The sequence below is a fragment of the Haemaphysalis longicornis genome, unplaced genomic scaffold (genome assembly GCF_048455015.1).
Source record: "Haemaphysalis longicornis isolate Haplotype H1 unplaced genomic scaffold, Haemaphysalis longicornis Haplotype H1 scaffold_9, whole genome shotgun sequence".
Classification (NCBI taxonomy): domain Eukaryota; kingdom Metazoa; phylum Arthropoda; class Arachnida; order Ixodida; family Ixodidae; genus Haemaphysalis; species Haemaphysalis longicornis.
Window position 1 is genome coordinate 52,385,084 of NW_027526460.1, and position 14,402 is coordinate 52,399,485.

At 46.9% G+C, this 14,402-nt stretch overlaps 1 protein-coding gene across 2 annotated transcripts; it reads right to left on the reverse strand.

Annotated features, from left to right (window-relative positions):
- Nucleotides 1-1,796: 1,796 nt before the first annotated feature.
- On the reverse strand, nucleotides 1,797-14,307 carry LOC144151384 (uncharacterized). 2 transcript variants are annotated; one of them, XM_077682421.1, is made up of 9 exons: nucleotides 14,009-14,307; nucleotides 10,716-10,798; nucleotides 7,736-7,836; nucleotides 7,548-7,613; nucleotides 7,196-7,263; nucleotides 5,709-5,841; nucleotides 5,526-5,604; nucleotides 2,031-2,095; nucleotides 1,797-1,921 (listed from the first exon to the last, which is right to left on the reverse strand). In XM_077682421.1, the coding sequence occupies exons 2-9, from the start codon at nucleotides 10,795-10,797 to the stop codon at nucleotides 1,907-1,909; spliced, it is 609 nt and encodes a 202-aa protein (XP_077538547.1). In that variant the 5' UTR covers nucleotide 10,798; nucleotides 14,009-14,307; the 3' UTR covers nucleotides 1,797-1,906. The 2 variants fall into 2 exon arrangements, with proteins under 2 accessions (XP_077538547.1, XP_077538548.1); XM_077682422.1 differs by lacking the exon at nucleotides 14,009-14,307 and adding an exon at nucleotides 13,799-13,873.
- Nucleotides 14,308-14,402: the final 95 nt, after the last annotated feature.

Consider the following 14,402-nt stretch of genomic DNA (forward strand, 5'->3'; position numbering starts at 1 on the left):
TCACACAGCCGTCTGCTACGGGCAAGCTTTGTTGACACCACGAATCTCGCGCTCCGCTCAAGGCTGGAAAAGCGAACGAAAAATCTGGCCCCATGTGTGCGGCGGCCTGGCCTTGCCCTTTCGCGGTGTACGTTGCTGCAGAACTTTGCTATCGGCGGCACACGACTTATCGGCAGCAAACTCGCAGCCGCATGGGGAGGATCCTGCGCTCGCTCTCTTGGATGCACAGCGCACTGTTTATCCAAAAAGCGCCGTATCAGATGTGGCCCCGCTGGTGCCGGGTCTTATTTTGCGGCGGTGGTAATTCCTGCCGGCGGCATGTGAAAAAGACATTTTAAACCGATGCAGAACCCGTGCACAAAACGCCAGTTCAGCTTGGGGCGACGCATGGTGGAGAGCGGCAACGTTGGCAAAACATGCTCCGGCGCAGCTCTGAGCTTTCTAGCGCTGGAGCGAGCACCATTTCTTTGACAATATTAAACATCGGTTGCCCTGGCAACAAGGCACAAACCGCTCTACAAGTCGGTTACGGTTGCGTGATCCCGGTTCAGCTTGGGGCCCCACCTCGCGGCATATGGGCACTGCAGGCATACTACTCACTCCTATTTGGAAGTGCGAGATGCGTTTGGCATTACAGGAGGCGATGGTGTGTGTGTTGTGGACGCCTTTGTTTCGCGATGAAATGCGACGTTGTGCTTCTGCGGGTGGATAGTGCTTCCCATGGTCTGGATTATCTTTCTCAAGCGGCGTACGACTCAACCTCGCATGGGGTATGTGCAGTGTGCGTGGCTAAAAGCCATCTCGGTTTGTGCGCCAGAGTTAAGTGACTTGCTGTTCGTCCCCGCAAACCGCGCGTGAGGTGAGTGCCGAATTTACGAGGGGCAGGAGGAGGCAACCCATCGTCTGTCAATCGCGGTTCGGACTTGCAACGCATGTTGTGACGTTGTGTTCGTTCGAAACGCATCTCTGGATTGTTTGGAAGTTGAATAAAATGTATGCGTCAAACCCGGGCATTCGGCTCAGGGCGTTCTCTGCGATTGCAAGAAAGAAGTGCCACGGGGCTTGAACGCTTTCTTTATGGAACGTACTCAAGTAAGAGAATATTCATGTCGTGTTATGGCCCTGTTGCATTCAATACAAACGGTTAAGCGTTTGTTTACACTTGTTTCGTTTGTCGTAAAATGTCCAAGCACTCCGGCACTCTGCTGGCAGATCAGCCGGCGAGCCGACGCTGAGCAGACTTATCTCTTTGCCGGAAGTGCGTGAAAAAGCCGCCCAATAGCAGGATGTCTAGCTCATGACGAACATCTGGGAATCGATGATGTAGACATGTGAAGATGGCGGCGTCCAAAAACACGAAGGAAAGGGTGAGAAAAAAGTGACAAACTTTGCAACAAAAGTGTGAGCTTTCCGCTGCGCGTAAAAGAGTAATACTTGGTACAGATGATGTTGACGACCCAATCTAACGATTGCGCTAGTCAATTTAGTGTGCTCAAAATGCCTTTCAGGGCCCCTTTAAACTTTGCCTTTGTAGTTTTACACCATCTCTACTAGTGTATCGCAGTATGCCTATAATGCACTCTGTGCAAAAGCCTCATGTCGCAATATCACGCACAGACATGCCATCTGAAACTTAATTTGTATTGTTTTTCACTAAGCTTGCTGCTGCTGACTGACCAGGTGGGATTGTGCTTGCAGTATGGCATCCTACATGGTCATAATCTCATTAAAGGGAGTTTTTCTCTGCCTGCACATGAATGAATTCAAAAAGAAGGCACCAGTTTCCACTAGGGACATGTGGGACTCCTGGTTTAATTATTCAACACTATGTACATCCTGAAGACTGCACTGTGCGTCCAACAGGCAGGTGCCGGCCGTCCACATCGGTGAGGCAGGCAAAGACGAATCAGAACGTGAGGTCCTGTTGGGAGATCAAAACAAAAAGTGCGCGTAATTTTACACCGTGCCATTAAGCGTGCAAAGAATACACAGTGAAAGGAAGGAATTGAATGATAAAGAGAGATGCTCACCTGGTTGGGAAATGTTGTGAAGATAACATTCTGCTGCGTTGCTGGCTCCTGGGTGAGAATGTTAGCTGTGCAAAAGAAGGACATACTGCAGATAAACACATCTTGCAGATTTCGTGGTCACAAAACCATTACTGGCACTGTTACCTTCCAAAGCCCAACCACATTCAATGCATTGTTATGCTGTAATGTTGCGTCCCTACTAAGGCACAATTACACATCACCACCAGCCCGTTTAAGCCCGGCCCAACTACACTTGTCTCAATTTGAGCTAGGACGTCTCCCCCCACCCCTCCCACAGGTTTGCTCCCTAATATAAGACCCTCGTTTTCTATCCTTTGATGGCTTGTTGGGCTGACTCAAGACTCGCTTTAAAGGGGTACTGAAATACCTTCCGCCGATGCATGGATGTACATCTACCCAAATAGAGCAATGTATTTGCAATCTCCTCCCGCAAGAATTTTGTTAAAGCGATGAGTATTAGCTGAGAAATCGTAAATCAAAAACCGCGCATTATCGTCGCTTCGCGTTTCCTCCTCCTTTCGACTTGCTCTCCGCTGTTGACGGCACGCGAGCCTTGCCTCCCATGATGCTGCGCTCCGCAGCGGTGACGTACACCCGCTATTGCGCTGATCAGACTGTCGTCTGCTACGGGCAAGCTTTGTTGACACCATGAATTCCGCACTCCGCCGCTCAGCTCAAGGCTGGAAAAGTGAACGAAAAATCTGGCCGCATGCATGCGGCGGCCTCGCCTTGCCCTTTCGCGGTGTACGTTGCTGGCGGCACATGACTTTTTATCGGCGGCGAACTCCCAGCCGCAAGGGGAGGGTCGTGCGCTATAAAGTCCCTCGATCGGCGTTTATCAAGGGACTTTAGTGCGCTCGTTCCCTTGATGCACCGCGCACTGTTCATCCAAAAAGCGCCGTATCAGACGTGGCCCCGCTGCTGCCGGTTCTTATTTTGCGGCGGTGGCAATTCCTGCCGGCGGCATGTGGAAAAGTCGTATTAAACCGATACAGAACCCGTGCACAAAACGCTTCAATCATGTGATCAGTTCAGCTTGGGGCGACGCGTGGTGGAGAGCGGCAACGTTGGCAAAACATTCTCCGCCGCGGCTCTGAGCTTTCTGCGCTGGAGCGAGCGCCATTTCTTCGACAATCTCAAACATCGGTTGCCTTGGCAACAAGGCACAAACCGCTTAGAAGTCAGTTACGGTTCCGTGATCCCGGTTCAGCTCGGGGCCCCACCTCGCGACATGTGGGCACTGCAGGCGTATCATTCATTCCCATTGGAAAGTGCGAGATGCGTTTGGCATTACAGGAGGCGATGGTGTGTGTGTTGTGGACGCCTTTGTTTCGCCGATGAAATGCGCCGCTGTGCTTCTGCGGGTGGATAGTGCTTCCCATGGTCTGGATTATCTTTCTCGAGCGACGTACGACTCAACCTCGCATGGGGTATGTGCAGTGTGCGTGGCTAAAAGCCATCTGCTTGTGCGCCAGAGTTAATGACTTGCTGTTCGTCCCCGCAAAGCGCGCGCGAGGTGAGTACCGAATTTACGACGGGCAGGAGGCAACCCATCCTTTGTCAATCGTGGTTCAGACTTTCAACGCATGTTGTGACGTTGTGTTCGTTAGAAACGCATCTCTGGATTGTTTTGAAGTGGAATAAAATGTATGCGTCAAACCCGGGCATTCGGCTCGGGGCGTTCTCTGCGATTGCAGAGAACACCCTGAGCCGAATGGGGCTTCAACGCTTTCTTTATGGAACGTACTCAGGTAACAGAATATCAATGTCGTGTTATGGCCGTGTTGCATTCAATACAAACGGTTAAGCGTTTGTTTTACACTTGTTTCGTTTGTCGTAAAATGCCCAAGCGCTCCGCTGGCAGATAAGCCGGTGAGCCGACGCTGAGCAGACGACTTGTCTCTTTGCCGGAAGTGCGTGAAAAAGCCGCCCAATAGCAGAGTGTCTAGCTCATGGCGAACATCTGGGAATCGATGATGTAGACGTGAAGATGGCGGCGTCCAAAAACACGAAGGAAAGGGTGAGAAAAAAACGACAAACTTTGCAACAAAAGTGTGAGCTTTCCGCTGCGCGTAAAAGAGTAATACTTGGCACAGAGGACTTTGACGACCCAATCTAACGGTTGCGCTAGTTCATTTAGTGTGCTCAAAATGCCTTTCAGGGCCCCTTTAAGGTGTTCAGTAAGGCGTAAAGTTTCTATGCCATAAATTACCAGTGGAAAGATGTGCTGCTTGTACATCAATGGCTAAACCTATTCTTGTAAAAATATACAAGACTATTATACTTCAATTCTGCAGCACTGCAGAATAGTGCAAGCTGTTCAGCCAATTTCTTAAATCATAACGGGCGAAGCAAAATTACAAGGCATTACTTGGTACTATGCACTCTCTTTTGCACATTTCACGAAATCGATGTCAAGTTCCAGAAAATGCTTGAACAAAACCACAACTTAGTTTTGTCACGGCTTCTACAATGGACACACTCTTGTTGGGAGAAGACCTCCTAGAACTCTGGCATGTGCAACTGCCGTTTGGCGCATCGGTGGGGTTTAAGGGGCCTGCAACACTCTGAGCAGTGCAAGTAAACTTGCGTGACGTTTAGATTACACTGCCAGGAATACCTAAGCCAAATATTACATGTGCACATGGAGCGGGTGAGTGTGCAAATCGGTGTGAAAGGCGCAGATAACCAACCACGCTCTCTTCAATTTTTCTCATTATGCACCTCTGGCATGGCCTAAATGACGTCATTGCAGCCATGGCTGTCGCTGGTCAACTTCGTGGCTTATTTCTCGCATTTCCGGTGACGATCCACCGTCGTCGGTGCTGTGTACCAACCTCTTCCACGCCTGAACCTGTGCGCACAGTTTTGGTATTTCTTTTGTGTTTTGAATGCGTGCGGAGTTTGAGTGATGAACTCGATACTCCCCTTTTAACGAGACCACTGGATAACAAATGTTTACTTCTTCAAAAACTCCCTACCAGCCTTAGCGGACACTTGCAAGCAGGCAGCCATGCCTGCTTTTTTGACGCACCAGACCAGAAATAGTCCCCTTCACATTGCCGAGAAAAGGAGAAAACTCCCCGGCCTGTGGTATATCGAAAACTGCCAAAGAGAACGCCACGAGCCGCCCCCTTCTCCGCGAGAGAGTGCGCAGCTTTCGTCGCATTGTCCGCAGTCGAGTTGAGAGGGAACGATTATGCTCGATTTCTCATCGCGCGTAGTTTCGGTGATAGTGAACGGATTTTCATAATTCTTCTGGGAGGAGATTGCTGGGACAATAGACTTTACCCCAAAATACATTCCAAGTAGTCGATGGTAAGCGATGCAGGGTCCCTTTAAGTGTAGCACGGTAGGTGTGCCACTGCACATTACCCCTTCAGGCAAAGGCGACACCACCAAGTACAAGTCTCACTCAGTACAGGCAACGTTTGGAGATTATCTATATTCAAGGTCAAGACAGAATAAACTTACGAAAGGAGTCGTCAGCAAGCTCCTCCAAAGAGGTTTCCGACGCGGACGCAGTTCCAAGGTTCTTCTCGCCTTTCATGGCCTGCGTCATAGCAGTTCGTTAAAAAATCAGTCTCTCTCCACATGCATTAAGAAGCAGGTAGCAATTAATTTTTATGCAAGTGTTTCAGAGTACAATGTACTTACCACCTCGCGATACTTTTGGAGGTACAGTTTCAGTGGTTCTATGTAGTTGTCAAACCCCAGAGTCGACATGGCAAACAGTATGTCTTCCCCGTTGATGGTCTTCCTCTTTTCTTGGTGGCAACGGTCACTGGCTCTGCGAAAGATGGCTAAGGAACCGTGCGCTTGCGCTTTCCAGGAATCGAGATAACCCCCCAAAAAATGCACAGTACATGTTGCGTAGAAAGCTCTACACTAACACATACGGAAGTAATCATAATTCTTTATGCCACTGGTGGCAGGCATTGACAGTGGTTCAGACAGCAATTTGTAAAACATGAAATGCAAATGTGAAAGTGGGCGCTAATTAGACTTCAAAGCTCGGGGGCATAATCTCTCACAGCGACCATCGCCTCATCACCTTCACTATTTTTATCACCACTTGCTTTACACCCGCCACAGTGGCTAAGGCGTTGCGCTGCTGAGCACGAGGTCGCGGGTTCGATTCCCGGCCGCGGCGGTCGCTTTTCTGATGAAGGCGAAAAGCAAAAATGCCCGTGTGTACGAGATTTCGGCGCACGTTAAAGATCCCCCGGTAATCAAAATTAATCCGGAGCCCTCCACTACAGCGCGCCTCATCGCCTGCATTGCGTCAGCGCGTTAAACTACAATCAATCAACCACTTGCTTTACAACTCATGGATTTCTTGCCATTTTTTCCAATAGAACCTTCAGCAGATTGTCGAAAAGGTGTTTAAAATTCCACGAGCTCAAAACTAGTTACGCAAGTATCCACACAGAAAGTATTGCAAATATGCCAGTATCTTCACCAAGGTTGGAGACAAAGGCAAAGAAAGTGAAAGCTGATTTTTGAAGAACTATTCTCATGAGTAACTATGTATAGTAAATACTCGTTAATTCGAACTTCCGGTTAATTCGAACTCGCACCCTGGTCCCAGCACAGCCCTGTATATTTCAATGGGGGAAAACTACGATGATTCGAACGTGTCGGTATACAGAACGGTTAATTCAAACTGTGATCCCTCAAACTGTGATCCCATGGTTTCCATCGCTCCTCGTAGAAAAAGTCGGCCCAGAGTGATTACAAATTTACTAGATGTGCAAAACAACCAAACAAAAAACGTGGTGCGAGCTACGCTCCTGCAACAGCTTATTTCCTTTCTGCAGAGGGTGCCACACCACCGGAGCCAGTGCTCCGGCACATGCCATTATTATTTCCAAAACATTATTTACGGAACCACCTTCCACAAACGTGTAGTAGCGCCTAATTTGCGATAACGAGTCGAGAGGTGGCTTCTTTGTGTTCTGCCCGTGCAGTGTGGCACAAGTTTTTCATTCATTCCAGTGCCCGCCCGCTAATTCGAACTCCGCTTAGTTCGAATAATTTTATGGTTTCCCTTCGAGTTCGAATTACCAACCATTACTGTATTTGCATTCCTTTGTTTAAACCTGGATTGGAAAGCGTTGGACTAAACTCGTAGGAAAGGATACTCGCTGGTGATGAAACTGACAAACTCGGAAACACACTCCTGAACGCACTCCTTCGCATCCTTGGCAATCTGGAAAAAAAAAGGGGGGGGGGGGGGGGGGGGGGAAACTACTGTACATACAGCATCTATACTGTCAGGTTATATCAAGCACAAATAAACGTTCATACAAACTTACCAACTGAAAGGATGACACCTATTAATCTACGCACATAAATCTGTTTTCCAGCGAAAATGCAAGGCATGTAGAACCTGATGCTTCCAGTCTACAAGCAACTGATATCTCTAAGCCGCTCAACACAACCGCCTTCAAACTGGAAGCTCGCTGAAAAAAATAAGAAGGAAGGAACGCTCACCTTCCCGCTTTTAGGAATGGCATTCTTCATTATTCGAGCAACATTAGCAATAGGGAGAAAGCGATCCTGTGGGCAGAGAAACAAAAAGATGGTTGGCTTGCATCGCTGAAGGAGCACACTTGCGACTCAACGCAGACACTGAATCCGCATGTCTGCGGAGCGTTTCAGTAAAAACGACATCTACGCACCTGTTCCCGTAAAGGTTCGGAGTCTTTCTGACTGTCACCTTGGTCAGAGCCATCACCAGCGATTCCAAGACCATCCTCACCCTCCGTGCCCGACAAGGAGCCTGCAACGTTGGAAAATAGCGAGTTGGTTGGCAGGTTGATCAGCGGTAGGCGCAGCACGATGGGTGAGGGGAAGGCAGGGAAAAGGAATGAAGTAGCGCCCTCTAGTTCCCCTATCTCTGTCTTTATCTTCTCTTGCGCTGTGGCTACCGTGTAACCCTAACCTATGGTCATGCCCGAACACATGAAACCAATTAGAAACACAATACTAAGTCTCAGTCGAACTAACTTGAGGTAGGTTACACAGTGAAGACAAATGCATCTGCTGCTCCCAATGGGGGAAAAAAAGTGCATGTTTTAATGACAAGTGCTACACAACTATTTTAACGAACGAGATTGTTTTTCATAACTGGTTGATCCATAGCCACTCAATTCAAGCAAATTTTCAGCTACCTCATCTAAATGTTTTTATTGCAAAAAAAAAAAAAGGGAGCTTCTTAATTTGAAGGAGTATCGACACAAAAATTTTGTGTTTCATTTCTTTTCGCTGCTACCAGCCCACTAATCATAGAATGGCACATTAGATGGTCGATCGCAGTGTAGAGAATTATTTACAGCCTCGTTTATTCGTGTCAATTTTGGTTTCGACAAAACAGACACTGAAATGGCCGCATGACAGGACGACTGCAGCCGCAAGTGTACTTGCATAGACGGAATACTTTGCGCGGAAACATCGCCCAACATCTGATATATTTGCAAACAAATCCTCCTCTTTCATGGATTTGAAAAATATAAGTTAAGTTTTCTTTTGAAATAGAACATGCAGATCTTGAGAAAGTTGTGCCCACACGCCTACTATAAGCCTCGAGCGCTGCCTGTAGGGGCGCCACTGAAATGCCCCTAGCGGCCCGTTCTGAAAGTAGTCGTGGAAGGCTCTGGCCCGCTCACCACTGTCGCTGCTGCTTTTGCGACACATGTTCACAGCTGAGATTTACCGTTTGTATGCGTTCGAAATACATATTTATGTGGAGCAGTCAATCTGTTCGCAAACGTGGTGCATTTACAAGAGTGTAAAAGTTTCTGACGTGATCTTAGTGCGGTACATTCGGTCCGTATGTCCGTATAAGAGCTAGGCGTGTGTCACAAGCCGACGTCGCGAAACTAGCATATGCGTGAAGCTGATTGTCATTTTACTGCCCTTAAATTTACTATCAATATCTCCGTAAGCAGTGTTTCTTCAGATAGTCATGCTACGGCTATACACTATGATGTAAACCGGTTTTGTGTGCTTACATAATCTAACAGAGCACTCATACCTGACAGCACGCCAGTTGCACTTGCTGATATCACGCCTCTGATATTGATCACTAGCCTGAAGAAGGCAATGTGGCATAAATTTCCCGAACATACTACAAAATAAGCATGATGGATAACGCAGAATTCTACAAAAAATTAATGCTGTGTCGTCTTGTCGCGACGTCAGCGCTTGCAATAGATCATCTGCTACACATATCTTCCGCGAGCAGCACGGAGACGGACTTATTGAGTAATCTGCATCCGTGACTAAACGCTTCTTCAAGACATCGTGATATGACACAGGGACCCTGCAAAATCTAGCACAAACTGAAATCGGAGGGCCTAATCAGATACCATACTCTTCCAACAACACCTTTTATCGCTTGTGAACTTACTGTATACTTACTTACTAACTTACTTACTGTATACTTCAAAAACGGCGTACGTCGAGTGATTAGCTGTATGTTGAAGTCGGAAAACAAAAGGAAAGGGAACACACAGCTTGTATGTGATTACTAAAACGTCCAGTCCATGATTTCGCAACGCATTTGTACACAACATAGTTACCCCCCCCCCATGTTTTGCGAAATATCAGTGCATTTCGCATCTAGTTGGTCTAAATGAGCACTACCTTGCTTAAGTTTTGACAAATGTCTTTAGCATTTCCGAAGCTGCACTGGGTTTTTTTCATTCCCATGCGAGCTGTTCTGTTTCTTACAGGCTTGGCTGACCATTTATTTTTACGTGGTTTCATTAACTTTTCTTGGTCCTTGCTATAAGGTTTAATTTAATGAATCATAACATATTTAATGAATCACAGCCTTGGAATATACTCAACATTTTCACGTGGCTTATATCCCCATAAAAGGCACGAGTGCTTGTCAGGCATTGGGTAATCACATCTTTGAAATATATTTTTCTACACCGCATATATTCGAAACGAAGCCACATTTGTCATCTACGCTGCAAAATGAAACCAACCTCCCAATGTGCCAGTATCAAGTCTAAACGAGGCAACAATAGAATTCACTTGTGCCTCACGAATTCGAAGGTGACAGTGGTGATATGCTGCTGCCGTCGCCGACACCCGTAAGAGCAGCCTACAAGTGCGCAGAACCGCGTCCCCAGATAGCTCTTGTAGGCGATCGAGCACTCTACCAAAACGTAGCTGCTTTTTAATCATCATAACAAGTTCTTTAGGGCACAGAAAGGCTTAATAAGCGAAAGAGCCCCTATTAGCCACGCAGCACTACTCCCGTAAGCGCCGCGGAGAAGCGGCGGCAGGCGGTGCAGCGATCGCGAAGCTCTAGGCGTATGCAAGAGTTTCTTTTCTGGGCGTAACGCCCATACTGCCTTTATTTGCTTTCCCACACACAAGTTCAACTGAATCAATCCCTCTTCATTCGCCTGCAGTGTGTGGCATAATTTCTCTGTAATCTCGTACTTTGTTTTAAACCCAAAAGTGGCGACTAATATGCTTTATCTGCGCTGCAAGAAGAGGAGCATGCCCGAGCCAGGAACGTGCTGGCTTGCGGGGATCGACCCAGTGTTGCGCGTATCTGCTGTAGGTGGCGCTAAGTGTCGCGGGCTCCGCGTCGCCCTCTGGGCGCTGTCCAGTGCCTGTAGGAATGGGAATATCGCTTACCTTCTGCATGAACTATGTACTGGCCACTTGCTGTGAGGAATGAGTCGGTGATGTTACCGCCATCGTTATCGCCGTTTTCCATCCTGCAGAGAGAGAGAAAGAATGTTATGTGATTTAGGGTGAATAATTTATTATAGCGCAACATTTAGAAATAAGTGGTACATTGAAAGCTCAGTAATTGAGCCTCTGTTAATTTGGAAAATCAGTTAATTCGACCTGTGAGTGTGGTCCCTATAATTATGTACAGTAGCCTATGGAGCGAAACTGTTGATAATTTGGGAAAATTTTAGCACGCATCGGTTAATTCGACCTTGCGTGCTCGCCCAGTCGATGCGCAGAGAGCAGCAAAGAAAGAAAAAAAATGCCAAAAGCAAACACCTGCTGCTGTTATAGCAAATTGCTTCCGGCATAGCGGGTTTGTGCAAGCGAACTGTTGTGCAGAGGAACTGCCAATTGAAACAGCTGATACAACCGCAACCACAGAAGATGACAGCTGTTTTGATGACATTGCCTCCTAATGTGCAAATCACCGATTACATATTTATCGATGATGGTGTTGCTGGTGCCGGGCAGCTCTCACCGAGGAAGAAATAATTCAGAATGTGATAAGTGCCGACAACGATGATTCGCCGGAAGGCGAAGATTGTGACCAACTGCCCCAACCACCAAAACGCACGGTAAAAGAAGCAGCAGAAACCTTGTCCGTGCTCAAGGACTTTTGTAAGCGAATACCGCATGGTGCGTGTGTCACGGAGCATCTGGCAGCTATTAGAGCTATTGTCGCAACTCAAATTCGCCTGAAAAAAAACAGACGAAGATTACAAACTTTCTTTGCCAAAAAACGGTATGTCATGCCAGGGAAAATTTCGCGTTTTTATTGTTCGTTCGATATTTTGACAATCGGATAATTCGACACTTTTTGCGATCCTACCAATGTCAATTTAAAGGAGCCATGAAGAGAAAATACAAGTTGCGTGTATTAGAAAGACTGCTTAGTCCCGATAACAACGATACCAATATCATCGCAATCTTCGAAAAAATAACGGAGATATTAAAGAAAACGTGTGAAGCAGTCGCGACCCCCTAGCCAATTTCCCGCAACTTTTCTATGACGTCACGTAACCTTGTTTGTGCGATTGGCGGCCGCCTAACTGACCTGTCGCGACGATTCATGACTGGGCGTCTGTAATGGGGCCTCGAGTTCCATTTGACCGCATCAATTGAATGCTAACGTGCAGTTAACGCACTGAAAATTATGTTTTATTGTTGGCCCGTGTGACGTCATTCTCGCTGATAACACGTCACTGTGGCGCAAAATTTGAATGTTTTTAAATACTTCTTGCTTTTTTGTCGTTAAAAAACATCTTTTGGGGCTGTAATGGAGCTGAGTGAGATACTGAATCCTAGTTCTTTCAAATTATATGAAGTTGTATTTTCTCTTCATGGCTCCTTTAATGAACTTTTTACTGTAATTACTGAACGTTAACCCCAAATTTACCTTACAAAATGATATATGCAGCAGAGCTGTTAGTGGTGCACTGGTCAGAATATTTCGTGTTATAGCTGTTATTACCATCCTAGACAGAAAATGCTATGTGGCAAAGCCAACTTTCTCATGAAAGATCTGCAACTCTAAATCTAATGTACAGTTTCTTGCAAAAGAAAAAAAAAAAGAGAAACGAGTGAACATGACTGCTAAGACGACTGCCATTGCACCGAGTTTCATTCACTTGTAATCAGGGTCGTAGTCGGAAGGGGTTATGGGTTGTATGAAGGGAGCAGTTTCGCTGAAAGTAACACTAAGCCTTGCTTACACGCCGCCTGTACAAAATTTCGGAGGGGGTTTGAAACCCCAAACCACCCTCTCTGTCTATGTCTCTGCTTGTAATACTAGCTATTCCATAGCAAATTTACATTGCAAACATTTTGGAATTTTCACCTCCTCCCCATAAATGGGCTTATACGGGAGGAGTACCTAGCCCTTCACTTTTCCTCCACATAAAAAAACGTAGTGTCACAGCACACTACTTGGGTAAGCCAACCAATCTTGATCAGGACCATGCCCAAGAGAGATGGTTTAAACTCCCATCAAATCTCCCTTCCGTGGTTAGTTTATTTCATAACCATCCCCTACATGACTGAAAACCTATTGAAAGGGGAGAAAGATACTCTGACGCAGCTCAAGGCCGAAATTTCAAATTTCTTACACACCTGCAACTGCAACCTGCACCCCATTGAACACACAAAATCTCTCTACACTCGGTACATAGAAAGAAAAAACATGGCAAGAGGTCCACTTAAGAAATTTTTTGACCACAGATGGACCGTTAAACGGAGAATAAAAACAAAATATGCCTATGAAGCGCGCATTTCTGGTAGAAACATTCTTGGATAGATTTTTTGAGCGAGGGCACGAATTTTAAACTCACAAAACCGGAGAATACTTCGGCGCCCCCAAGAAACGTAGAAATTAAAGCACCAGACGTGGGCGCCTTGCCTATCTTCACATTCTTTTTCGTTTATCGCCTTGTCGGGAGATAACGAAATGCACCGATAGGAGAGATAGCTCCAAGATGAGAAAACGATGAAATACCGCTATAGAAGCAATGCAAGCGCGGGGCATTTTATTGCAGCGCCAGAAGGCGGCTAGCGCTTTGCAACTATTAAGATGCACTGTCGAAAAATTCTAGCTTGAATATTGACGGCGGTATGTGCCAACTCCTCCAGCCTTGGGCACTGTCGGAGCGATCTACGGCCTGGCGCACAATCTGACAGGTCACGCTCAAAATAGGCTCCGCAAAACTGGTAGGATAGAAATAGGCCATCGGGACGGTTGTACACGGCTAGGCGTCTTGCGACCACTGCAGAAGTGCAGTGCTGAAAGCGCGTAAGGAAAAAAAACGAAGAAAAACTAGCCCATTCGCTGGCTAGGCCTTTTTCTGCAGTAACGATGCTCAAGCAAAGTGATGCGAATAACTTATTTTACGCTCATCTGTGGCAAAAACCTAGGTAAGGCGCCGACATCGGAAACTACGCAAGAGCTTCGCGAGAAAGTCCGCGTCACGACAGATGCATCAGCTAACCGGGGCTTTGCCCGGCCGCCCTGACATTTGCGGGGCGCCGAAAATTCCACGACGAAGATTACGCTCCGGCCCGACCTAAATCAACTTCCCCGCTCGCGTTGTCGCACAGTTACACGTGCTTCGTATCGCGGGCGAGGTTTAATTCGGCACATCGGCCCCAAATGACGAACCAGAGAACCTATTGGTCAAAGTCACGATAAAAGGACAAACCTGGAAGCGACCGCCACTTGGTTGGTCAGCCCAGAACCAGTAAGCGACGAGCGCACAAAGGCTTCGTTAAAACTCAGCTAATCGGAAGCAATGCGACCATCGACAGTCAGGGAGAGGCCACATGAAGCAACTTCCCCAAATTCACCGCTCCTGAAGTGCTGGGGCGCGAAAACTTTGACGCGAACCACTCACAGTAGAACTGTAAACAATTCCAATCACAATGGCTGCTACGCGCCAGGCCAGGCTGCGGTTGCACGAAGAAAAAGACGCAATAAAATATGAAACCGGACTTTTTTCTTCCTTTGTTTATTTTCTGTAATTGCAGGTGCTAGAAACTCGCTTTAAAAATTTTTGCGTCCCGCTATACTTTGAATTTGTTTTTAACTTGTATTTT

What these genes read in the sequence shown, in the direction of transcription:
- LOC144151384 (XM_077682421.1), bottom strand. Translation starts at nt 10,797, where the DNA reads ATGGAAAACGGCGATAACGATGGCGGTAACATCACCGACTCATTCCTC. An exon ending in GTCAGTTTCATCACCAGCGA is followed by an intron (nt 5,842 to 7,195) that starts GTATCCTTTCCT and finishes CATCTTTCGCAG; the next exon opens with AGCCAGTGACCGTTGCCACC. An exon ending in TCCAAAAGTATCGCGAGGTG is followed by an intron (nt 5,605 to 5,708) that starts GTAAGTACATTG and finishes GCTATGACGCAG; the next exon opens with GCCATGAAAGGCGAGAAGAA.